This window comes from Dermacentor silvarum, chromosome 3 (genome assembly GCF_013339745.2).
Source record: "Dermacentor silvarum isolate Dsil-2018 chromosome 3, BIME_Dsil_1.4, whole genome shotgun sequence".
Taxonomy (NCBI): domain Eukaryota; kingdom Metazoa; phylum Arthropoda; class Arachnida; order Ixodida; family Ixodidae; genus Dermacentor; species Dermacentor silvarum.
Genome location: NC_051156.1, coordinates 189,925,136 through 189,950,484, shown reverse-complemented (window position 1 = coordinate 189,950,484; position 25,349 = coordinate 189,925,136). Strand labels below are relative to the sequence as shown.

The following is a 25,349-nucleotide window of genomic DNA, read 5'->3' as shown; positions in this document are numbered from 1 at the left end:
GTGGAGGGTGTTGGATGTCTCTGCACAGTATTTGCAGTCTCTTTTATATGTCCACGTGTACATTGCGTTTAATATATCTTCGTGCAGGTATGTTCCTGCCTCTAGTCTTTTGCATATTACCTGCTTTTTCCCTTGCTGCTCTTCTGTGTGGTCGTGGGTAGTATTTCCGTTCCTTCTTGTAGCGTTCTAGATTGTCCCTGTATACTTGCGCGTTATTGTTTCTCCGATGTTACCAGGGGGGACGATGTCCCTGCGGGGTAGCCCGGTGTACCGGATCTCGGGCTGAGGCGTTGGCTGCTTGGTTCCCCGGAGGGGCAAAACAAAGAAATAATAATGAAACAAACAAATTTAACAAGGCAGTCACGTAGAATCAAAAGCGAAATGTTGGACGGCGGCGCAAACATCCCTGTGGCTATACTGGAGAAGCGAAGCTTCGAACGAAAGGAGAGCGGAAATGGTCAGTTCCAGGTCAGATTTGCTAAGGAAAAATTTTCTCGATATGGTGAAGCGACTAGTATGAGAAAACAAAACACGCAGATCCAACACAATGTTGAGACTCTAAGTGACGCAAAGATTGTTTCAGTTGGCGAGGTAGCCGCTGTAGCGGATGACATGAGCACAACACCGCCGCCTGTAGCGGTTAGCTGTCAGCGACACGGGGACGAAAGTGACGTATGATGCCTGTCGAAGAAATAATGTTGATGAGAGGTGCATGAAAAGAGATGCATGATACATGTCTAAATGCATTTGGGGCTTCATATTTCTTGTGCCACAGTGGCACATACGTTCTGGTGAATTCGTCAACAATGAGAGCGTACCTAGCAGCACAACTCCGGTGCCGAAGTTGTCTGTTCGGGAACATACACAGTGGACAAAGTAGTCTATTTATATTCACAAACATATTCCGCGAGGACGCGGCGGTGAACGCCAAACCCCCGGAACAAAGCAAAGAAATCTTTGCTCTAAAAAAATTGACCAATTGTCTATATATTCATGATTATAGAAAATGCACATGGAGGAACCTCATCTATGTAGGTAAATTTTGTGTGAGGGAACGCAGACACGTAATTTGGTGAGGAATAGCATTCGTGCGTTCGTGCATTCAACCATTAATTGCGTCATTGATGTAAGAGGTTCCAATGATCAGGCGCAGCAGTAAACGCCCAAAAGGTCGAACAACGCTCGCTTAACTGCGAGCGCTTCCGGAATCTATATTGTAGTCATGCGGCGTTGGCAGTGGTAGCACCGGCAGCCCAGAATTGCAAAGGGGACGACGTGGCCGGTTTGTCCATAGTCGCATTCAAAAGCAAGCCCTTGCGGCCAGGCACCCATATTCACCGAACACACTGTAAATGAGCACGGAGTAGAGGATGGAATAGGTCGTAACAGATTATAGTTATCGGACTCAGTAAAGGAAGAGCACAGCTGTTGTTGATGATGATGATGAACCTCTGTCGTGGTTCGCACCCACTAAGGGGGATAGGCCAAGAATCAGGGAAGAGGAGGTATTATTGTTGTTGCTGCATGTGGTTCCTACCTACTATGGGGCATTGTCCGAGAAATGGATGGATTAATTCCAAGTTATAATGAGAAAAGTAGGTTTTCATATTTTAATGGGCTTAGTGCTGTAGAAGGTGAAATCATCTACCGTCCGTACAGTGACACAGTTACCGCGGTTTTCCTCTTCCAATAGCCGGTTCCGCGTCCTACTCGTCCTCATTGCCTATCTTTCGTCATCGGTGTGTGCCAATGCTTGGAATCATCGGCAAGCTGAAGCAGGAGAAGAAGAAAAAGAAGACGTGGAAATCGGACGCCATGCAGGTGAACATTGTAGCAGTCGTTGTCTTGGCCGCCTACTACGGCGTCTTAGTGGGGCTCTCTGCTTGGTCCAGCCGACGAGGAAAGAAGAGAGCTGCGAACCGCGTCAACTTGAGCTACGGCAACGCTCACGACGAAGCGTTGAGCCCCGGCTTCGTCAGGTTGACGCTCGCGAACAGGAACATTCCGCTCTTCCTGGGCGTCAGCTCAATGACAGGTATATATACGCTTCATCAACGACGCACGTTTGCGTTGCGCATTGAGCCGAGTTCGTGGAAGGCCGAGCTTTTACCACCACCTCGACCCTCGGCTGCTTTCTGACTTCCACGTCACATCAGTGTTACTAGATTATCCGGGAAAATTTGAAATTCTTTTTTTTTTTTTCAGGCACTGCGGAAACATCCTCTCATAGGTTAATCGCGCGCGTAAGTGTGTGCTGCCACGTCACAGACAGTGTGGGTCGTGGCCTCGAAGATCGGCACCCGCTGGTTAAACAATGTCTTTTCTGTGGCCTCCGGCGAAGGCAGCATAAGGCCTACATGCGGCCTGTGTACGGTGGCTGGACAGCATAGCTTGGGAGCTACCATAACTTGGGGGCGCGTACATGATCTCAGAGGCCATACTTCATTTTGTTCTGAAAACGGCAGTCTTAGTACAATTTTAGAATAATTGATCTTTTCATTTTGGGCTCCCTGCCTCAACAGTCTGAAAGCTGAAGTCTATAAAGTTGGTTGAACCGCCCAAGCGTCCAAATTCATATTTCAATTTCCTCACGAATTACACTAATCGGTTCGCGAATGCTCTTAAATTTGGTTAGTGTTCATAGGTTTTATACTCCTAACTTAGCGTGAAAATTTGAATATACTTTCGGCTGCAAGAAGCAGTATACCGCTCATGCTTGACGTACGGCTTGCCGTGTAATATCCATTTCCTCGGAATATTTCCAACTTCTTGACTGTGCTTCAAGTCATTCGTGAAAGGAGATTGCCTGCCAAAGGAACCGCGTGTGTTTGCATTCCCGCGGCCCGCGTCGATATATGTTAGTGAAGGTCCGAAGCTCCTGGACTTGCTGGCATTCTTGCGTTGACGTCAAAGGACTGCCATTAGACATTTATCTCATGTGTACAGCAGTGTCCTGAAAAATCTCTCGTATGACGGCCAGGAAGGGTTAACGTCGCCCAACGTTTCCCTTCAACATTTCCCTTCAACATTGTAGAACCAACTAGCCCCAGGGCTAGTTGGTTCTATATACATGTTGAAGGGAAACGCGCTGCCGAGCAACAGGAACGCAGGGAAAGACCACGTGGCATGCATGTGGCATGCACTCGTCTACGTACCGCGTGTGTTCTTTCCGTGCACTCTTGTTGCTCATTGGCGTCTTTCAGTTCAACGTTTCAAGTCACTTATAAGGGTCACGTCACAAGGGGCACGATACATGCCTTGGTACTTTCATGTCACAAGTGACATGAAAGTTTCGAGGCAGAAGCGTGCGCGTTGCGTTTGAATTGTGCTGCCGACAGCGCTCCCGAAACCCTTATTGCACTCCGAAACTGCGTGTTTTCAATCTGATGAGCATAAAGAAGAGGGTCCTCCTTACTTTTAACAACATCGATTTGAATACAAGTCGAGCACGAACCCAATATTCATAATCCTGGAGTTACTTGGGAGTTTACGGCCCCTTATAATTGTGACACGTACATTTCGTTTTGCAATAAATGTGTGCTTAATTGCATAACGTATTTAAAATGAGCTTACTCTTACCTATCGCCAGCGACCTGGGTCGGAGGAGGCTACCTGAACGGTACTGCCGAGGCTGTCTTCAAGCACGGCCTGCTCAGCACTCAAGTCCCCATTGGCTACGCGATAAGCCTGATATTTGGTGAGCTGCATGAATACATGCAACGAAGCAGCCCTATCCTAGTGCCTCCTACGGGACTGCGTACTGTATAATGTTAGCATGCGGCGTAAGCATAGTGCTTTGCTCTAATCTATACCAAATCCATGTGTGAGCACCTTGGGCGCTATTTAGAGTTTTCACTAAAGCATCATGAGGCATTAGCGTTGGCAGAGCCTTCTTGCGACGCTTTCTTCAACCACAACGCATTAAAAACGTTTTAGTGATGTGTCAGTCATTCTTTCGAAGAAAATAAGTCTGCTATACTCTAATGGCTATTGCTGCTAAAGCCCTCGCACCAGCGGGCAAACACAAGCGTGATTCTTGCAATTATATCTCTGTGCAATCTGGTTCAAATCAGCCTCAAAAGATGACGTGCCACCAGCGCTGCTGGTCACGTCATTGGAGCTTTAGCTTGTCCGCGAAGCTTGAGCGTTTACGGATTACCCGGTTCCCGGAGCTGTGGACGGCCGTAGCGGAGGTCGTAACGACATTTTGCGACGCTTTTTCCAACTACAATGCGTCTGAAAATTTTTGAGTCGCGTCCGTGTTCTCGTCGATGGAAAATCATAATTGACTGCATGTTAAAGATTCTGTATCGCTGTACACCAGCAGTTAAGTTGAATATGGTAAGTCACTGCGCTATTAGCTTTCTGTGCTGTCTGGTTAAACTCTGTGCCACAAGATGTCGGCACCAGTGTTGTTGCTGCTGTGCACCTCTCTGATAACCCGGTATGCAGCAAACGCTATGTTTACGGAGCATCTAAAGCTGTGCTTGCTGTCTTCAGTGTTCCAGTATTCCATAAACTGTGTTATGTTTACGGACCGCCTAAAGCTCTGCTGTATCTCTAAAGGCTGATTCGCACTACGCCGACACAAGGACGATTTTGTTCTGCCGACTGATGACGCGAGCAGTTTACAGGACGGAAACGTTTAAAGGAAGGAAAACGCTGTGACCAACAGTCGGCAGACCAAAATCAGAGCCGTGCCCGCCTAATGTGAATCAGCCTTAAGCGTTTTTCGCCACTGATATCGCTTAGGTTGAATTTCATAATGTTGAAGTATCATTGATATCTCACCTACTACAAGGTGGAGTCATCATGTAGCGCATTGCAATAGCTCAACTAAAGCTCCAGTAGGGATTCGAAGTTGTCTGGGGGGAAATTTCGTGACCAGCAGCAGTTTACGGTCTTGATCTCAGAATGTGCCGCAAGATACGTCATTTTAAAACGCCCTCTTAGCACACTGCCGAAGAAAGCTACGTGGAATGCTAATGTATATCATGCACGCTTTCTTTTTTATTATTATTGCGGGGGTAGGGCGGGAAGGAATACGGATATCCCGAGACTGTTTCAATTCTGAAAATTCGTTCTAAATTTGGACATGCCTTGACTCTGACTTCTTTCGTTTGAGCAATCGTAATAGGTGCACATATCGGCAAAACATGTGCGCGCGGGTCCTTCACGCATTCTGTCCGCCGTTTCTGCTGAGTACATCCTTACTGTAAATGTGCGGCGCACACTAACGGAAGAGGTTCCTCTCTCGTCAACCTCGCCTGGCTTCCGGCTACACATTGTGCTTCGCCGCTTAGCATCTGTAACCATGTGGCGAAGGCTGCTTACAAATTCTCGAGCAAGAATATTTTAACAGCGAAGATCTTTAAGCCAACCGTAATTTGTGCGTGTGCCACGAAATTGTCATCATCAGCATTGGCTCGAGCGTCGTCATCTTCCGCAGTTTATGCCAGTCGTAATTTGTGCGTGTTCCACGAAATTATCATCATCAGCATTGGCTCGAGCGTCGTCGTCTTCTTCCGCAGTTTAAGCCAGCCGCAATTTGTGCGTGTGGCACCAAACTGCCGCGCCGTAGCCATGGCAAACAGGCGACGCCACACAGACGCGATTCCGCCGAGCTCCCGCCAGCTGCGCACTACTGCGCATGTGCCGTGACGTCATCCTGGCACGTCTGCGCTCGCCGCCCGAGAGAAATAAATAAATCAATAAATAAATAACAAAATGAACGATCGTGGCAAAGCAGGATTCGAACCCGGGAACCAGCCAATTCGCCATTCCCCCACGCTTGCAGAACGCGGATTTATAGGAACCATATGCTTGCATTGTACTGACAATTGCATCACAACTTCCTTTGGGAGAGAGAAAGAGAAAATGGGAGTGAGAAAGAGAGAGAAAGAAGGAGACAGAGAGAAAGAAAGAGACAGATATAACCTAGCTACAACCAAGAGACGCAATCAATCGGCCAGCTTCGCTGTGTCTTGAGCTTTGAGCGGCCTAGTGCAATCTTTCGCCTTTTTTCTCCTTTTTTTAATAAAGACTTCTTTGCCTACCTATTGCAGAAAAATGCAGGGCTAAGGAAGGGAGGATGGAAGGAAGGAGAAAAGAAAGAAATAAAGAAAGGAGGCAAGTAAGGAAGGAAGGGAACACTTCATAGAAGACAGAGACGCCGACAGGATAGGAAGTGGCAGGTCCTCAGCTCATTTTACTGCCCTGAAAAGTGCACACCAAGAACACTGTTTTGCTGTCGTCTTTCCTTTGTTCCCTCTAAGGTGCTGATTTTTCTTATTTTCTTAAACACTGGGAACGACTCAATCTACCTTCGTAGCTTACGCGTCCAACGATGGGATTTGAACAAGGGTCCCCAGGCACATGTAACACGATGCTCTACCTACTTAGGACACAGGTGCATTGATGGAGTGAGGGAACAACAACTTTAATTACCGCTGTCCTTTCGTCTCGCGAAGGCTATAGCTCTTCGAAATGCTCGACGCGTGTGTCAAGTCGCGTGGCAACAATTTTATTATAAAAGCGAGAGTAAACCATTTGCCCCGTTTTCCCCCGTAGCAGATAGTGCTTTCCGACGTCATTTGAAATCGCACCGCCTTCGGGGTGGACCCAGCGTCGGTACGCAACGAAGAATGGCTTAGAATGAGAGTGTATACTACAATTTCTCGCGAATACAAAGCGAAACACTATCAATACCCAATGATGACACCGTGTCATTTACAGCTGCAAGCAAGGCAATATGTAAAAAATTTCGCGCAGCACGAGTACATTTCGATGTGCAGTGTGTGCGATGCACTTTTGTCTCTGTCAGCCGCGCCCGCGAGTATGAAGTGCCACACGTTTATACGTTGAGCGATGTGTTCACTGGTGAAAATGTGTTCAACTTCGACGTGTGTTCCGTATTGTCAAATTCGAGAACGAAAATGTCGTGAACTAACGGGACTAGGAAGAGAGAGAGAGACAGCTCTGTCTGTCTCTATTGTTAGGCCTCTTTTCGTTCTAAATACTATGTACCAAATACCCAAACCGCAAACTCTCTTGCAAATTGTCCCTGAACAAGAATGGAGTTCTTCAGTCAACACGCAAGCACCAGCGGAAGCTGCGCTTAGATTTCCACAGTTGGTGTTTTATATGAGACCAAGTCATTCATATGACCAGTCATTCATATGAGATCAAGAACACTGAGGATATCTGTTTGTTTGCCATTAATGGCAAATGAGCTGAAAAATAGTTCGGGTCTCATGCCTCGATCCTTTTGCCTTTATGTCTTTTATTTGTGCATCTGGAGGCCGGATTCACAGAGCGTTTCCTTCGTATACGTTCTTCTTGCCATTTACTTGCCGCTTTCGTTAATAGTATGTGCAGCACCAATTGGCTGAAATTTTCTTTACGAACAATTTTAGTGTAAGACCTTTTTTTTTGTGAATCCGGGCGCTCGTGCTTTCGCAGATGTACAGTTATTGCTAAGTTTCCACAGATCGTATTCAGATGCCATATCGTAGTTCACCTACGCAGTCAACCGTTTCGTTTAAAAAATTCGCCTGTGTAGCTTACGGAATACGATTGCATGGGCAGGTATATTTCCGTTTCCGAGACGGTTGTTCTAATCATTTCATTGCGTCTGTTTCGCTAATGTGGCCAGATAGAGGGAGCACGATAACCAGTTCAACGCTCACGCGGCAAGGAAGTTATACGGACAATATGTACATGCTTCGCGGAGGATTATGGAGAGAGATAAACACTTCATTGTGCGTAAGAAAGACGTTGAAGAGACCCCCAGTCCATAGTCTTGTCGGTGTGGTGTTTTAGCGCTGCGCTAATGATATCCACCAGATATTGCTGCACTCGTAAGGTGGCCGCCTTAATCAGCCATTCAGCTGTGATGCATTTGGGTAGGCAGTTGAACTACTACAATCGTTCACTTGGATACGAATTGTGTCGTCATTGTGACTAAAAATGTTCGTATCAATTTTTTCGTGGAAGAAACGTCTTCTAAACCCGCATCCATTTCCGCAGGCGGCCTGTTCTTTTCGCACAAAATGCGCGCCACGCGCTCGTTCACCATGCTGGACCCGTTCCAGCAGCTGTACGGCCGCTGGATTGGCCTGCTGCTATGCCTGCCTGCTTTGTGCGGAGAGCTGTTCTGGTCGGCCGCGGTGCTGGCGGCGCTAGGTGAGCGACATGACGTGTAAAATTTGATTGAAAAAAGCTACGGTTGATCCCTCTTACATAGGAATCGGCGGAACACGGAAGTGAAACGTATCTTCACAGAAGCTTTTGCATGTTTGATTCGTGAACTCGCGGTCTGCTGCAGCGAAAGGCGCATGATTTGCGAGCCTGCGACCGTGTTGCAGGTTTGCTTGGCGCGCGGCGTACTGTTGGCGAGTGGTGTCCTGTTGCCGAGTCGCTTCGGCGACGGTACGAGCATTTTGGTCCGGCTCCGTAGTGTCTTTGGCAGCCAGTTGAGCTGCGACGTAGGGAGCCTACATGCAAGCGCCGTTTGCATGTAGGCGCTTGCATGTAAAAACGGCGCTTGCATGTAGGCTCCCTACTGCGACGCGCTCAGCTTCAGGAAAGCGAGCGGCAGAGTTCGCAGCATGCGCCACGAACTCTGCCACTGGCGTCTCCCTCGCCGGGCCAAAGCGAGATTCTCCCGTCGACGTCGTTGCCTTTCTGCGCCGCTTAGCGCAGTAGTTTTCTTAGTTGGTGCCATCGTAAGCGAAGCAGTAGGCGGCGTGCAAGCACTGCTGAAGCATGTTGAAGTTTCACTCCGTAGGCTACGAGGCGTCACAGGCTAATCCGACGCGAAAGACAAATCATGTGCGTATGTTCACGTCAGAGCAAGACCTACACCGACTACACCAGGCTACACCAGGCTACACCGCGTTGGAGCCTCCGCTGCGCTGAGACTACCGAAGCGCTCACTGTCAGCGCTCGTTAGTGTCATGATGCAGTACTTCCCTTCACTGTTCCTGTTGATAGCGGCGCCAGCCCTGTCAAGAAAGCATATTTTACGCGTTCGCGCCTGAAGGCCAGTCTGTTACAGGAAGTTGGCCGTGGACCCAGGCAAAAAACACTTTCGTATTAAAACTCGCAGATCCTCATGCTTCACTCGAGCGACTTTAATACGATAGCATTTATCTAGTGACATCTGCGTGTATTCATATATACCCGTACCATAGGTAGGGTGTGCGTTATCATTCTTCACATTATGATCCTTTGCTGCTATTTACAACGTGACCAATGACCAACCGAGACACAACAGCATAACGACTGCTTTTTTGTGTCTGTTGAATCTTAAACACAACACAGATACACCGCAGCTATCGCTGTAGAACAAACTACACACTGATCATACCTACCGCAATATACACAGGTGTCCATGCGAACCGCATCAATCGCTGTACTTCAATCACCTTAATACAGCGCAGTCTGGTGTACAGCGTTGTGCAATTCAGTATGCCTGCCGCGCGCATGCGAAACCACCGCTCCTCATATAACTTGCCTGCTGCTCCCCCTTTGCCGCTCCGTCGCTCTCACTTCGCTAAATGCTCCACCGAGGACAATGCTCCCCACATCACCAAATACAAAGTTTTGATATGTATAATGTTATCGCATTAAAGCATTTTTTCTTGCGGTGGTTGGTACATTGCCTTCGAAAAAAAAAATAACGGTTGCTTTACACACACAATACCGCTCAGCGCCAGGGTAATGAGTGAACCTGATTGGCTGTGAATAATTTGTGCATAATTGTGAACGCATTCCAGCTAGCCTGACTCTCAGAGGTGAAAGGCAAGTGCACTGTGTTTTTGAGCGCGTAGCTCACGTTTACGTCCACCAGAATACCGGACACACTAAAACTCGCTAGTAATTCTGTGGGTCATGTGTGGATGATGAGGAGAGGTTTCGGATTAACAGGCATACACAAATTGCGACCCAGGATGACGCCATGCCTGTACTTCTACGGAGCCGAATCCTTAGGCACTCCAATGTTGCCCTTTATCGTTTTAGCAACAACAGTGACACAGGGTTCTTTTACAACGTTTCTGATTATTCTCATCTAAGCTGCAATCATTTCGAGGTGGTAAACAACTATCAGATTACTTTTCACAAGCAGCACCGAACCTTATTTTAATTTCTGAATACAGTGAAGCAATGTCGGGCTAAATTGCAATTACACCCCCATTATTTAGAAAATATTTTTTTTTCACCGTTACTGATATAACTTTAGCTGCGCGATAGCGCACCGATTAGGTTTGCGTGCAGGGCTTCAAACCAAACATTCCGATCATGACTGGTAAGCCGTGGCACGGCTGCTGGATGAAAAAATTTGCGTATCTTGCACTATATATAGTGGCGCAAGGCTAAAGAAATAGCGGAGCTGATCGGCACCTAGCTGGTCCTGGCCTTACGGGTTATGCTTTTCCGGAATTTATTGATTATTTATCGATGATCAATTTGCTATTGATTGGCTATCGATTGTCTATCGCAAGGTGAAGCGAGGCGCAGATGTGCGCAGTGACGTCATCACTAGCGCGGCGATGGAGGAGCTAGGCGAAGCGAGGCGCAGCTGTGCACAGTGACGTCATCGCTAGGCGAGTATTTGCGAACGCTACGCGGGGAAAAGAACAGCTAACAGCTCCGCTGTTTAAAAAAAGCTGGCAGACCTCACGCCCTGTGGGAATCGATGTTATCCGACCCAGTGTGCGGGGAGCCTATCAAGTTAACGAAACGACCATGAGAGCACCAAGACGTAAGCAGCTCTTTCATGACCTACATGACACGCATGTCATGACATTCATGTCATGAGTCCTCAGAAGTCTGTTTAGCTACACCTAAGAGACCTTAAGGCGAAAGCCATAGTCATGCTCATGACTGATTTCTACCATCATCCTTTAGTGTTTCCTTCACTTAGTGCCCACGTCTGAACTCATTCCAGTGGTTTTTGAGTGTTATTCTTTTTTCCCTGAGTCATTGTCATTTTTGCTGAGTCATGCTCATGACTATGACTTCTTCCACCATCCTTTAGTGTTTCCTTCACTTAGTACCGACGTCCAAACCCATTTCAGTGGCTTTTGAGCGTTAATCTTTTTCGCTGGGTCATTGTCATGACCTACATGACACGCATGTCATGACATTTATGTCATGGCCTATCACTTATGTTCGTCATACACTCCTGTCATACTATGCCAATTTTCGTACCTACCAAGTTAACGAAACGACCATGAGAGCACCAGGACTTTGGCGTCTGTTTCATGACGTACATAACACCCATGTCATGACATTCATGTCATGACACATTATTTATGTTCGCCATATACTCTTGTCATAGTATGTCACTTTTGGTACATACCAAGTTAACGAAACAACCCCGCCAGCACAAAGACGTCGGTGGCTAGATAGATAGATAGATAGATAGATAGATAGATAGATAGATAGATAGATAGATAGATAGATAGATAGATAGATAGATAGATAGATAGATAGATAGATAGATAGATAGATAGATAGATAGATAGATAGATAGATAGATAGATAGATAGATAGATAGGATAGATGGTAAATGTTCGCCAAGAAATTCTTAGCATTTAAAATTGAGTAAGCGCCAGTATAGGCATTTTCTATGACATCGCATTTACTAGAAGTGAAAGAAAGGATTAGTAGAGTAATTAGATTAGATTACGCGCACGGGATTTCCTCCACCTGTTAATGGGAAACGTGATATCAACCACTATAAAATGATGTTTCTCAACGACCACCTTTAGATTTTAATGGGAAGCATTCCTTGGTTCGTTTTGACGCGTTTGACACCAGCGTTTCGACGCGGTCATCGAGTGTGATCTATTCATATTTGCTTGAGCGCGCTGACACCATGCTTGTTAATTCAGTTAGTAAGCGAATGTGTCCAAGTTTATGCAGCCCATCAGACTTACTCCGTATACTCTACTAGTAAATTTGCTATCGCAATTTATGCTTCGCCCTTCAGGCGAAACTGCGACCTTTTACAGCGAAGCCGTTAGTCTCTAGTTGGTCGGGATTTTTCGTGCGGTGCTCATCCCAAAAACACGCGACCACAAACACTCACACAGACCTCAAACGGAAGCTGGAAAAGTGGTTTGTGTTTGAGTTTCCGCGTAACAAAATTATGTTTTGTCTCGCATATTCGAATTTTAATCTGATGCTATCATTTCCATACGTTGTGTCTAAGTCGTACTTTACGAATTTTCTGACGCATTTTACTTTGAGGAATTCAATTAGTTCGATAACGCACTTGCGCCAGGTGGAGGGCCTACAAGAATGAGGATACGTGACGCACTTTCCTACACGATCGTGACGAACATGTGCACACAATGTCCTTGATTCGGGGGCGCTCTGCCCATTGCATCAGTCGCACAGCATGTGCTGCGACCGTTATTGACATTATGGTAAACGCTGTCCAAAAACAGTGCCGTCACCTAGCAGTCTCGGTCACTCAGACAAACCTTAAACGGCAGCTCGACAAGGACTTTGTCTTTTAGGTTCCACGTAACAGAATCGCGTTATCTCATATATTCGTATTAAAATGCGAAGCTATCATATCTGCAGCTTGTGTGCAATTCGTACTTTAGGCATTTTCTGACGTAGATGACTTTAAACGTTAATTTAGTTCATAAGGCACTTGCCCTTGGCGGAGGGCCCAGAAGAATGAGCATGTATGCTGCACTGCCGCAAACGTGCGCGTGCGCATGACGTACGTTCCTTCTGGTGCTGGTGCTTGTGTGACGTCATATAACGTAAGTTGGGGTCTTGGTACTTGTCTAACGTCGGCTGCGCTTGTCTAACGTCCGCATCAGCTTCGCCGTACATCCACTTTCACAGGGCGGAATGGAGGCCGATTTAGATAGCGAAGCTCTTAAGGCGCCGTTCCTGCGGCGGCCGTCGGCGTCGGCGTAACAGAGCGAACGAGCACATCGGAGGATGAAAGAGCGAACGCGGAGCGCAGCGGGGGATAAAAGACGGGGGGGGGGGGGGGAGCGGAATACGAGGGTGCAGCGGAACCATGAAGCGGAAAGCGGAAGAGGAGGGGATGGCGAAAGCGTGTGAAGGAAAGGGTGGCGCAGCGACGATGGCTACTCGGTGGCGCCAGAGTAGCGCGCGTCGTCTGGGAGGTCTGTCTGCGGCGGCTGCAGTGAATTGCGCCAAAGCGTCACCCACGCGCTGCCTCTCGCGATCTCCAGATTAGCGAGGCAGTCGCGCCCCGCTTCGCTCCGTTTGCAACGTGCCGCACGAGGCAGATTGTCCGCGCCAGCCAATATATCGCGAAATGAAAACCCCTCTACAGCTGCGCTCAAATTTCGCATTAGGGAGTCTCGTGATCGTCGGTGAAATTTTTTTTTATTCTACCGAAGAAACATTTTAACCTGTTACAACTTATTACGTTACGACCTGGTCCGATCCCGAAGGCTTTATAATGTCGCACGGCATCTTCTCAGCGTTATCTGCAACAAGGAAAGGACCGGGAAATGTATGACAGAACGCTAAGGAGATTCTGTGCGACATTTTACAGCCTTCGGGATTGGCCTAGAGTGTAACGAAATGAGTAACGTTTCTTCGACGGATTAAAAAATAAATAAAAACTAAGAACACTATCGCCATGCCGTCGCTGTCACTGTCATACTATCGTCGTCGCCGTCGCCTTGCTGCTGTGGTCGCACACACACACGGTAGCTTGCTTTACACGTTGTTTCATCTGGAAACTCTTTGAAGAAATTCGAACGATGCTCGATAGCCAGATATCTGGGATATTTTTTTCGCGTAGCTTCGATCTTCACAGTGCGTGGGATCTGCTCAATCTTTTTTTTTTTTTTTTTTGCTTCGTCTATGGGTATAAAATCTGCCTGCCTACTTGCGTTTTTGAGACTACATACGCTTTACATGTCTGAATGTCTAAAAAATAAAAAGTGAGTTTTCTCATAAAATAGGTCCTAAAGCTAGTACTAGAAAATGCACATGGATTCTAAATTGTAGCAGTGGTGGTTGCGTGACTATTTTTCAAGCCTTCCCGTGCATATACACAAGCTCCACGTTCGTAAACAGGCGGGAACAGCGCAGGCAAAAAAAAATGATTTGTGAGATTTTACGGCCAAAATCAACACTGGGGCTATGAGACGTGCGCTGCAGTTACCCGTGGTTTTCTTTTCCCTGTTAACTTGATTGCAGTTGGTGTCAAATTGAGGCCCTACAAAAAAAAAATATTTGAAACATCCAAAGTTGGATGGATGTTGAAACTGTTCAGGGTAGAGTGCCGGTAAGCTATGAATTGCCAAAAGGGGTGCGTAAAAAAGATTGTTGGCTCTCCCGTAATCGAGAGTAGATGCAAGCAGGAAATGGCTACCATGTGGCGTCTTTTGCAGCCCGTGCTGCCGACGCCTTCAACCGCTTTTCTTTTTCCAACAGTGCAGCGCGCTCAGCGTCTGTCGCTACTTTTTCTTCTTGTTGCGTCGAAGTGGTCGGTTGCAAATGCGCGGCCAACTCACGGACCTCTGGCATTGAAAAGAGCACAGACAACCCTGTCTCAACTCCAAAAGATGACAGTCAAGTGTATGGTGCCCTGTATCTGCGTTTTGAACGTCTCGATTGGAAATGACAAGACTTTAGCGTACTAGAAGTTACAGCCTGACTGATATTCTGAACAAACATTAGGAAGAAATTGGAAGCAGTATTTTTTTGTAACTTGTTTGGGCAATAACTAGCGTATGTAACGCGGTCCTGTACAAAGGGTTGGGGGCCAGAGACCACATTTTCTTAAGCTTTGGGTGGTTGCCCGGATGATCTCGTTTTGTTCTCGCAACCGTTGCCCGGATGTTCTCGTTTAAGTCTGTCTGAGTGTCCGGATAACGGCTGTGGCTTCTGGCTCAAGGTCACTTCAAGGTCGCCGACAACGAGGAGCTAAAAGCATTTCATGCTCAAAGTGACCGCGTTTGGAGGATACATTCGCGCTGACCTCGACGTGGCCATCGGCGCAGGTCAGGCGACGGAGGTGATCGCGGGTTTAAGCAGCTCGACGTGCATCGTCCTGTCCTCGCTGATCTACGCCACGTGCACTTGTGCCGGAGGCCTGCCTGCAGTCGTGAACACAGACGCCTTCCACTTCTTAACGGCATTCGTCGGATTGGTGAGAATTGCGCCGATCAAGCATGAAGTGCGGCCCGAGAGCCTCGTGTAAAACGAAACGTGCATCAGTTAGCTTCGTGTATACGAACGTGACTGACAGAATGCAGGCGAGTATGCCTGCCGAGACTAAATCTGGTAGTCAGGTTCATGGAAAGGCTAGTGAGCAGGGTTTAGGAAGCGTTAGGCAGCGTCGCGGTGGCCACTTGGCGAGATGCATGCAACGTGATCGGGTCGGACTGGGTAGATCAGCCAGACTTCTGACTCTACACACTCGCGCCAAGTTCATCTGTAAAGGCTTTTTGCCAAAACTGATGTACACATGAGCTTGAATTCAGAAGCGAATAACTTAAAATGTCCAAATAAGGCGCACGTCCTGTTCGAAATAGCCTAAAAGGAGATGTATACTTTTGGCAGATCATTTATAAAAACTAGGAGAAGAGGGGCCCTAAGACACTAACTACCCTGTGGTTCCCCAGCTATATACCACGGGAGATAAACTAGATCGCTGACGTCCCAGTTGAACAAGATAGGAACTGAACCACCGGGTAAGAGCATAATTTTTGAATGTAGCATTGGTTTCAAGTAAAATCTCTTTTTGGGACACCTTATGAAAGGCCGTTGCAACGACTAAGAATATTATATGATTTTCGCCGCGGTTATTAATTGTGATAAAAAGGACATGTACAAGTTTAATATGCTGAGTGACGGTGAACAATCCTTCCCGGAAGCCATGTTGTTCTGAAAAAAGTAAGTTATGTTCATCTAAATAAGTCAGCAGGTGCTTTGATAACAATATGCTCTACTAGTTTAGAACAGGTGCTGTTTAGTGATATAGGTCGGTAGTTGCTAGTATTAGATGTGGGATCGCCTTTATGCATGGGCGCAATTTTTGCGCGCTTCCAAGTGCTGGGAAACGAGCCACTAGTAATGGACGATTAAAATATTAGTGCTAAAAATTTGGATGTCCTTTCGGCATATCTATAAAGGAATTCATTCGGGATTTGGTCAGGACCGGGGCTGTTTTTAGTATGGGTCTCTTGCGTTGCCCAGGGGGCGCTGCAAAAATGGTGCTAAAAAGCGCTCTCAATCCGAAACTGGGTAGTACCAAGCTCGGTCGTCTGCTTCGGGAAGCACGTTTACAATATGGACCCGCCACTTTCGGTTGTGTTGTACCACGGCTTGCAGCGAATATCGGGCGCCGAAGGTTTTTCCATGGGTGGCATGCTGCGTAAAGGCAAGAAATTATGCAACGCCGAATACGTGTAAGCCGTTCAAGAAATAAGCGGTCAAGTTTTCGCGCGGTGTCAATCGCGAGGGAAGCGAGTCACGCACGTGCGAAGTTGAACTTCAGGTAAGGTTTGCACGCTGCTAGATTCAGGCGTACAAACGCGAGCAAGTGCTTTCTATAAATGAATTCACAGCAGCGATAAGCAGACATGTGTACGGAACTGCTCGAGCGCACGACGGTACGCGCCGCGACGGCAGCGCGGTCTTTCAGCATGCCGCGGTGTACGAACTGCTCGAGCGCACGATCGTACGCGCCGCGACGGCAGCGGTCTTTCGACATGCCGCGAAACGGCGGTTCTCCTGCAATTTTTGTTGACTGCATGCCGCTAGACAAGTAATTATGCCTGCGCTGTAGTAGCGGCCATCTGTCCCTTTAGCAATTGATAAATAACTGATGTAATGCATATGAGCTCGCAGTAACGTACGTACGTGCGAATCACGCTGCAGCGAGAGCTCGTGCGCTGCTCGCTTGATGTAGCTTTTAATGACAGCGCTCGAACATCGATGTGCTGTAATCAATACTACCTTGCTGTGCTGCCTCAACGTGCTGGCTTGAGGTCAAGGATGAGCACATTCAACTCTCTAACCTGTGCTGCTCGTAGTGGGGTAGTGAATTGTCACCGAATGAGCCCGACCATCTGTGGTCATTTGCACACTCCTGGTCACTTCACCACTTCGCACCAGTCGAATTGTTAATTGTCGCTGTGACCGGGTCTCGAATCGTGAATCACCAGCCATGCTGGTGCTATGTCGGTCTTCCATTTCGCTTACCCAGCGCGACGAACTGCAGTTATCCAGCGCGCCCGACGCTCCGCAGCGTGAGGCCTTCAAGGAAAACGGTAGAATCAGATGTTGGCATTCAGGCCTTCTTGTTCATGGCAGCCCACGACGCAGCAGTAACGACGCAGACGCTTTTTCGAGGCTGATCTAGGACTCTCCGGATCGGCGTCGCCAATGTCTTCTGCTTCCAGCATTACGTCCCACGGCACACGGAGAGTCCGTTTTCGTAAAACTATAGGCTGCGGCCAGCTCGCAGCCTGGTCGCCATGGTCTGTGAGAAGTGACGAGCCTTTTCGCACTCGAAACAGGGCAGAAAAAAGTGCGAATCGACGCAAAACGCGGGCTAGAAACGTGCTTCGCCACAGCCAGGGCTCAATACTATCCAAGCTGGTACTACCCAGATGACGTTTTTCGCCGCCACCAGGCGCCGCTACTATACCTCAAACTCCAGCGCAAGACGCCTATTAACCTAAACCAACGTGAATTCGCTACGTGTTAATATTGTATAAAGATGTTGCACTTTGCTTTTCGTAATATTTGTTTTGTTGCCTTTTGTAATATTTGTATTAGTATTTTTTTCTTGTAATTACTGTTGCCCCCCTTACTCAATGTCATTCAATGGGTTTGTTAGGTATTTTGAATAAATTAATAAATAAATATCCTGAATAGGAAGTCTGTCCGAGTAATCATTGACGTTAGGAAAGATACGGTCATCGATGGTAAAAGCAAGGAAAAAAGTTATGGTTGATCCCTCTTTCATAGAAACCGGTAGAACACGTAAGTGAAATGTGGCTTCACAGAAACTGTTGCAGCTTTGCTTCGTGAACTCACGGTCTGCTGCAGCGAAAGACGCACGATTTGCGGGCCAGTGACCGTGTTGCAGGTGTGTTCGGCGCACAGCGTCTTAATTGTTTGCGAGTGGCGTTCAGCTGCTGAGTCGCTTCGGCGACGGTTTGAGCATTTTGGTACGACTCCGTAGTTTCTTGGACAGCCAGCTGAGTTGCGACGCGCTCAGCTTCTGCGTGGCGGGTGGCAGATTTCGCAGCGTGCGCCGCTAACGCTCGAAGGCTTTCTGTAACATCAGCATCGCCCGTCGACTCCGTTGCCTTTCTGTGCCGCTTAGTGCAGCAGTTTTCTTAGTTGTTGCCATCGCAAGCAAAGCAGAAGGCGGCATTTTAGAACTGCTGATGCATGTTGAAGCTGCACTCCGTAGGCTACCAGGCGTCACACGCTAATCGGACGGGAAAGACAAACTGTGTGTGGAAAGTGCCAACAACAGGCTATACCGCGTTGGAACCTCCACTGCGCTGTGACTGCCGTAGCGCTCCCCGTGGGCGCTCGTTAGTGTCATGATGCAGTACTTCTCTTCACCGAGCCTAGATGGCGGCGCCATCCCTGTCAACAAACTTTGCCAGGTGTCCTTAGCTATCGACTAAGAGACGCAAAGATGCGCCATAAAACACTTACACCACATATAATCAAGAAACGTAAAGACGAAAGCCTTGTAAAGAATTCTGTAATTCACCTTAATCCACCAATTTCAAATCCTCCTTAATACACCTAATCGACTTTAAAGCACCCTAATCCACCCTAATTCTCCATAATCCACCATAATTCTCCTTCATCTACCTTAATGCACCCTAATCCACCTTAATCCTCCTTAATGCCCCTTAATCGACCTTAATCCATCTTAATCCGCCTTAATCCAATCACTAATCAATCATTACCTTAGCTAATCGCCACGTGATAGTTCCTGTACGTCCCAACGCGACCTTGAAACATGGAGGTCTAAGGCTTTCGCCTCAAAACTTATTTTACTCTTCGGTGCCGAACATGACATCTGTTACATCCTCTACCGGAAGTTCATCGTGTTGCGGCATAAAAACCTTTGCAGCGACGATGGCTACGAGTTAGCGCTAGAGAAGCGCGTGTCGTAGGGAGCCTACATAGCGTGTCACCTGTATGCAAACAAAGTGCAGCATAAGCGGAGGTCTTTCTGCGGCGGCGGCGGCGGCTGTGAATCCCGCCCACGCGTCACCCACGTGCCGCCCCTCGCGATCTCTCGATTAACGAGGCAGTCATGCCACACTTCGCTCTGTTTGCACCGTGCCGCGCGAGACATTGCCCGCGCCAGCCAATATATCGCGATACGAAATCACGCGTTCAAATTTCTCGTGAGGGTGTATCGTAATCGTCGGTGATTTTTAAGCTTTATTAGATAAAAGGTTTATGCCAATTGTACAGCTGCATTGCACCAGATAAGCTTTTTTTCAGAAATCTTGAGATTTAAAGAAATATTGTAAAATAATCTATGTAGGTACCTTGAGAAACTATGCAGGTCAAAGAAAGAGGTATATAGTGGCCCTTCCGTAAGGGTTGGCTTCAAAGACGGTCAAAGCAATGTATGTATGCTATGTAGTACACTTACCACTGCTTACACGTGTGGGGATGCGATGGTATTAACTATAGGTCCATTGGTGAAATGTTTTAAAGTTCAGCTCTTACGCGCCCGTTCCTGCGGCGAGCGTCGGCGTTGTTGCACCTCGTAACCGAGCGGACGCGGAGCGTAGCGGGAGATGATAGAAGAGAGCGCGAGGCGGAAAGTGGTGGGCAGACAGCATGCGCCGACTTGTCGACTCTGGCGCCGTATCGTAGCCATCGTCGCCGCACAGCCCGTCGAGGCCGGTAAGTGGTTCTTGAGGGAAAGGGAAAGGTTGGCGCTATCTTCTGCAGCCCTTGAGGGAGCACGGCTCAGCGCCAACGGGGAGGGGTAAGTGGGAGCGAAAGAAGGGATAGAGTGGAGTCGCCATGGCTGGGCGAAGCAAAACCGGCAGGCATAGGCGGCACGTATCAGGCCGAGATGGAAGGCCTTGGTGTGCTGCAGAGTCTGCAGGGGTGTTGTGCCAGGCCGGTCAGGCCCGGGGTGGGGTGGGAGGCCGTGAGGCCTTCCCGCTTGTAGAAATGTCCTTAGAGGCGTGCGGAGAGCCCTGACGAGTCAAGGAACTCCACGACGCCTCGAAGTGCAGAAAGGTGTGGCGTGGTTGAAGAAAGCGTCACAAGATGGCGCCACAAGCAATGCAGCTGCGGTCCACGTCTCCGGTGTTCCCATGTTTCGTAAACTGCATTACGTTATACGACGGACAGGATAAATCTCTCTCTGATAACGTATTTACGTATATTCAGGGGTCGAACAAGAAATGTTCTGGCTAAAGTCAACGTTTCGACAAGGGGTGTTATCTTCCGACGAAGACGAGTGCCCCAGTAGAAACGATTGCTCCAGCCTGAGAGACCACCTGTTCAACCATTGTTCAGTCTCCGTCTTTTTGTGAACCTGTGTCACGTATGGATTGCGTAACTTACGTTCTTTACATTGTGTATTTAAAGCGAAACGCAGTAGAAGGCGGTTGAGGTTTAAATAGTGTTATGAAATTAAGAAATTTGCAGGCATTTGACGGAGTACGCTGACGTATGGCGCGGGTAACTGGAGACCTCGCATAATAAAGTAGGAGATAGAGCTTGAAGGGAGAGGGAGAGGGGATTTTATAGCAATCCTAAAACTACCTACACTGTGTTTTTACGTCCCTTCTCGACGCAGTGGCTTTGCGTGCCATTCTGCATGACCAGCAAATTTGCAAACACCGAGGTTACGACGGTCGACGCACGCGACGAGGCGGCGCAGCCCACATTACCCGAGACGGTGGACCGTTTCCTCTCCTTCGTGTACGGGGGCATACCGTGGCAGGTAAGCTGTAGGCGCGAAAACGTAGGACAAGAATAAGAAACAGGGTCGAAGAGGGACGTTTATAAAATAAAGGAAAGCACTTGACAACTACATTTAAATACCCATACGGGTATTTCATAAACGCATTTAAAGGTTTCCTTTGTACCTTCGCGCTGCAGTGAGATAGACAGATGAATATTTTCCCTTTCAGTTCTAGCGTACGTAAGAGCTATATATCTATATGTATTTTTCGGTATATACGGGCCCAGGTATCCGGAGTAAATCCTCGCCGGTCTTTAGATCACTGCATTTCAACGTGTGCAGGTCTACTTCCAGCGTGTACTGAGCACTGCCACAGTGTTCGAGGCCCAGATGCTGTCCTACGTTTCAGCCGTCGGATGCCTGATGTTCGCAGTGCCGCCAATCTTGATCGCATCCACCTCCAGGCATAGCAGTAAGTTTATGTTTAGTTACTTCGAGTGGGTCAGACGATAAGTTACCAAACGTAACCTCGGACTTTAGATCAACTGATGTCGAACAAGGAATGTCGCTGCAGCCGATGTTCCGACACTTGTCTTGGTGACCAGCATGGATACGTATACCGAGTAGCACGATCAAGGTTCTTGCCTTGGTCAGATCAACAACTGCGTCAGGCAAGAGAAGCAGTTGTTACCCTGGCGAAGAAAATTCCACTTGTAGGAACATTATCGACATCCCTTCTTCGACAGCTGCTGATCACTGCAAGTCTACGTTTTCCTGTGATCATCTGTTTTGGTGGTGCAGAGACTAGAGCACGGTTGGTCAATCGCTAAGCCCCGTTGCTAGATGTTCTTTCTGTTTGCGTACTTTTCGTTACGCCGTCCTAAGGTCACATCTTCATCCTCAACTTCATCTCTTTCATTGAAGTAGCGAAAGAAAACAAAATTTTGCCCGCCACTGGAGGTCGAACTCGTGTTCCTGCGGCTACATGCAGTCGAGAGCAAGATTCTGTAACTACGCCTCTATGACGCAGCTTTGGAACCAAGCATTTGTACCGAATTTCGGGAGCCGCATGGACTCTGGGAGTCTTGGTGTCTGTGCACGTGTTTCGGAGGCTACAGCATGGAATAGTGCAAAACGACCCGCCGTGGTTGCTCAGTGGTTATGGTGTTGGGCTGCTGAGCACGAGTTTGCGGGATTGGATCCCGGCCACGGCCGCCGCACTTCAATGGGGGCGAAATGCAGAAAACACCCGTGTACTTAAATTTAGGTGCATATTAAAGAACTCCAGTTGGTCAAAATTAATCCGGCGTCCCCCACTATGGCGTGCCTCATAATCAGATGCTGGTTTTGGCTAGTAAAACCTCATAATTAATATTATTTATAGTGCAAAACACGAAGACGACGTTGTGCGCATCGCAAAGAATTAGTCATCAAGAAGATGGCGCTGTACGCTGTGAGAGTCTGCTGCTGTCGCAGTGAATGAGCTCACCGCATTTACTCCCGTTACCTGGGTCCGTATACCGAAAAATACATATAGATATATAGCTCTTACGTACGCTAGAACTGAAAGGAAAAACCAAACCCGCGAATGCACGCAAAGTGCCTCGAGCGACCAGTCGCGCGGCAATTCTGCGTGTATTCGCGGGCTTCTTTCACGCTCGGAAAAACACATTTATGTAGCACGTATTGAGCAACAGAAAGCTGTATCGGGAGTTTTTCATGTTGCTCTACAATTTCCTCATTGACACTTTGATAATTAGGAGAGTACTTCTCGAGTTAGATAATTAATTACGATTAGCTAATTAAATCTCAGTAACGAAAAAATACTGGCGGCTACTCCACTGTACTGGAAACAATACGCACAAGGTTTGCTTCACGTAACGCCGTTCCTCTTTTTTTAAATCGTGCTGCATGATAACTGGGACACCCTGTATATATATATATATATATATATATATATATATATATATATATATATATATATATATATATATATATATATATATATATGCGTTCTGAAAAGCTCCTGTTTCCTCCTGTCTATCGAACTACTCTGCTCCGACAGGCATCGCCTAATCCTCTGAGGCAACATATAGGTTCCAATATGATGCTCCAGGCATGTATTCACGAAATCGTCTAAAGCTGGCATTGTTCGTAAGACAGTTTCAGCCAATCCTGATGCAAGACATCACCGAAGCCGGCAGACCAAAAGCAAAGACCGCCTCCGAACAAAAAGCTTTGTTAACTCAACCCCTGTTTAGAACCTTATTTCTGCACGCCACAGTTCTTCTCAATAAAATGACGCTTCGAAAATATCAAGACTCCAATTCATAAAGAAATTCTTACGTAGGAAGTGTTGGTAAGAGCAGATCTCAGTCAGAAGCGATGTCGAATATATTATTAGCCAAGGCGACCTGCCTATGGCAAGCAGTTCTTACAAACGAAGTGCTTTAATTCGGCCTTCGGTTTTGCTATATACCGGGTGTTTTAGCGAGCATTTTCACCTTTTTTTTTCTTTTTTAAGTTTTCTGTGGCAGGCAGATAGCACAATTCTAGTCTATGAGCTGGTCTATTCGAAGAGACGGACAATACTTGCACAAAATAATTGAAATGCATAATAGGTTAATTAAAAGATTCGCCAATTAGGTTTTTAACTAATGACCTTATGGCACTTATTGCATTTTACAAATTCTAGCCGGGGAGTTCGCAAGGCGGGTCTACTTTGAACGAATTCTCAGGATGACACCAGCTTCGAAATATTAATTCCCGAACTTTGCGGAGAAATGCATTGGGCGTTCCAGTTAATTTTGTATGTCAATGCATAAAACGACGTTTTGTTAAGGAAGTAAATGGAACTACAGTGCATTTTTACCGCTATTTTGACGGCGCATATGTCCTAAATGGTATCATCCACACAATTCCTTTCAAGTGGATATGCCTTGCAGTCTCACCCGCTAGAATTGGTCAGTTGCAATATGTACGTACCATAAGTTCATTAGTTAAGAACTTAGTTAGCGACTTTTGTTAATTAGTCGATTACGCATTTAAACCTTTTTGGGCAAGTAATGTCCGCCTCTTCGAGTAGACCAACTCATGGACACTAATTGCGCTATCTGCCACAGGCAATTAAAAAGAAAAGGTTGCTGAAACACCCTGTATATGCTTGTCGAACTGTCCCTGGGACACTGCGCAGATTTCACGGCGGCCGGCTACCCGGGTCCCGCGAGCCTGAAGCCCCAGGACCAGGCGAGCGTGCTTCCGTTCGCCATCCGCTACCTGTGCCCTGGAGTTGTGTCCGTGATGGGAATGGCCGCCGTCGTCGGGGCTGTCATGTCCTCGGCCGACTCCTCCGCGCTCAGCGCTTCGACGCTCGTCACCAGAAATGTCTACCAGGCACTCTTCAAGACGGCGGTGAAGCACTGGCGGCCTTTGCCTTCTTACGCGTTTATAAAGTTTATTCGACATTCAGCCGATGTTTATAGAGCAGGCACAGAATCCTAAGAATGCATTTTGTCTTTCTTTATGTTTTTTTTTCTCCTTTGTGTTCTGCAGAGCTGAATAAAGACTTCTGAAGTAGTCTTCAGTTCTCACAGCGCCTTAAAGAGCCAAACGGCTTGTTTTACTGACGAAATGCCTCAGCGGCGTAAAACGCTACTCCAGTGGGCTTGGAGTAATGATGATGATCATCATAATGGCGGCGGCAGTGTCTTTGATGCTGACAAGATGATGATGATGGCGTTGGCGGGGTATCGTGAGGATAATAGCAACGACGGCATTCCATTTGTCTTATTTTAAACTGGCGCAACGCTTTCGTGAAATAAATCACTGATGAGGTGATCATGCTGACCATCTGCCATCTTACCTCCTTTATGATGCAGGCCAGTGAGAGAGAGCTGGTAAAGGTGCTGCGACTGGCTGTGTGCCTGGCCACCGCCGTCGCCACGAGCATGGCCCTCTCGGTCACCTCCGTGTTTGCGCTCTGGGCGTTCTCCTCGGAGATGGTCTACGTATTGCTGTTCCCGCAGCTAATAGGCCTCTTCTACATGCCGAAGTGGACAAACTCCTACGGCTCGGTCGCCAGTGCGTCGTCACGCGATAGTTTTTGGTCCAGTAGCAGCGATGCTTACGGAGGTTTTCAACCATGCAAATGTTTAAAGGGACGCTAAAGCGGAATATACATTAAGGGGAAGATTCGTAAATTACACTTCTGGAAAAGTAGAACCGTCATCCTTGCCGTGAGAGGCGAAGGTTAGGAAATACTCAAGAATTACAGACGACACTGAAATTCCCGCGCCATAGCTACTGGTGACATCACGAGGCGTGGACGAGTGTCGTCCCTCTTTGGGGACAATAGGCCGCGCATTGCAGCCGTAAGAAATAGATCGCGTCAGCCTACGAGAAAGCAGAACCAGAA

General features: G+C 47.6%; 1 protein-coding gene across 1 annotated transcript; it reads left to right on the top strand.

Annotated features, from left to right (window-relative positions):
• The first annotated feature begins 1,749 nt into the window (after positions 1-1,749).
• Positions 1,750-25,101, top strand: LOC125944417 (high-affinity choline transporter 1-like). Its single transcript, XM_049664875.1, has 7 exons — positions 1,750-2,035; positions 3,590-3,697; positions 8,029-8,184; positions 15,018-15,166; positions 21,278-21,442; positions 24,098-24,346; positions 24,814-25,101. Exons 1-7 carry the CDS (start codon positions 1,750-1,752, stop codon positions 25,099-25,101), a joined length of 1,401 nt encoding a protein of 466 aa, XP_049520832.1.
• Positions 25,102-25,349: the final 248 nt, after the last annotated feature.

Excerpts from the sequence above, each read along its gene's own strand:
- LOC125944417 (XM_049664875.1), top strand. The coding sequence starts at position 1,750 with ATGCTTGGAATCATCGGCAAGCTGAAGCAGGAGAAGAAGAAAAAGAAG. Across the intron at positions 3,698-8,028 it reads CGCGATAAGCCTGATATTTG|GCGGCCTGTTCTTTTCGCAC; the intron begins GTGAGCTGCATG and ends CCATTTCCGCAG. Across the intron at positions 8,185-15,017 it reads CGCGGTGCTGGCGGCGCTAG|GTCAGGCGACGGAGGTGATC; the intron begins GTGAGCGACATG and ends CCATCGGCGCAG.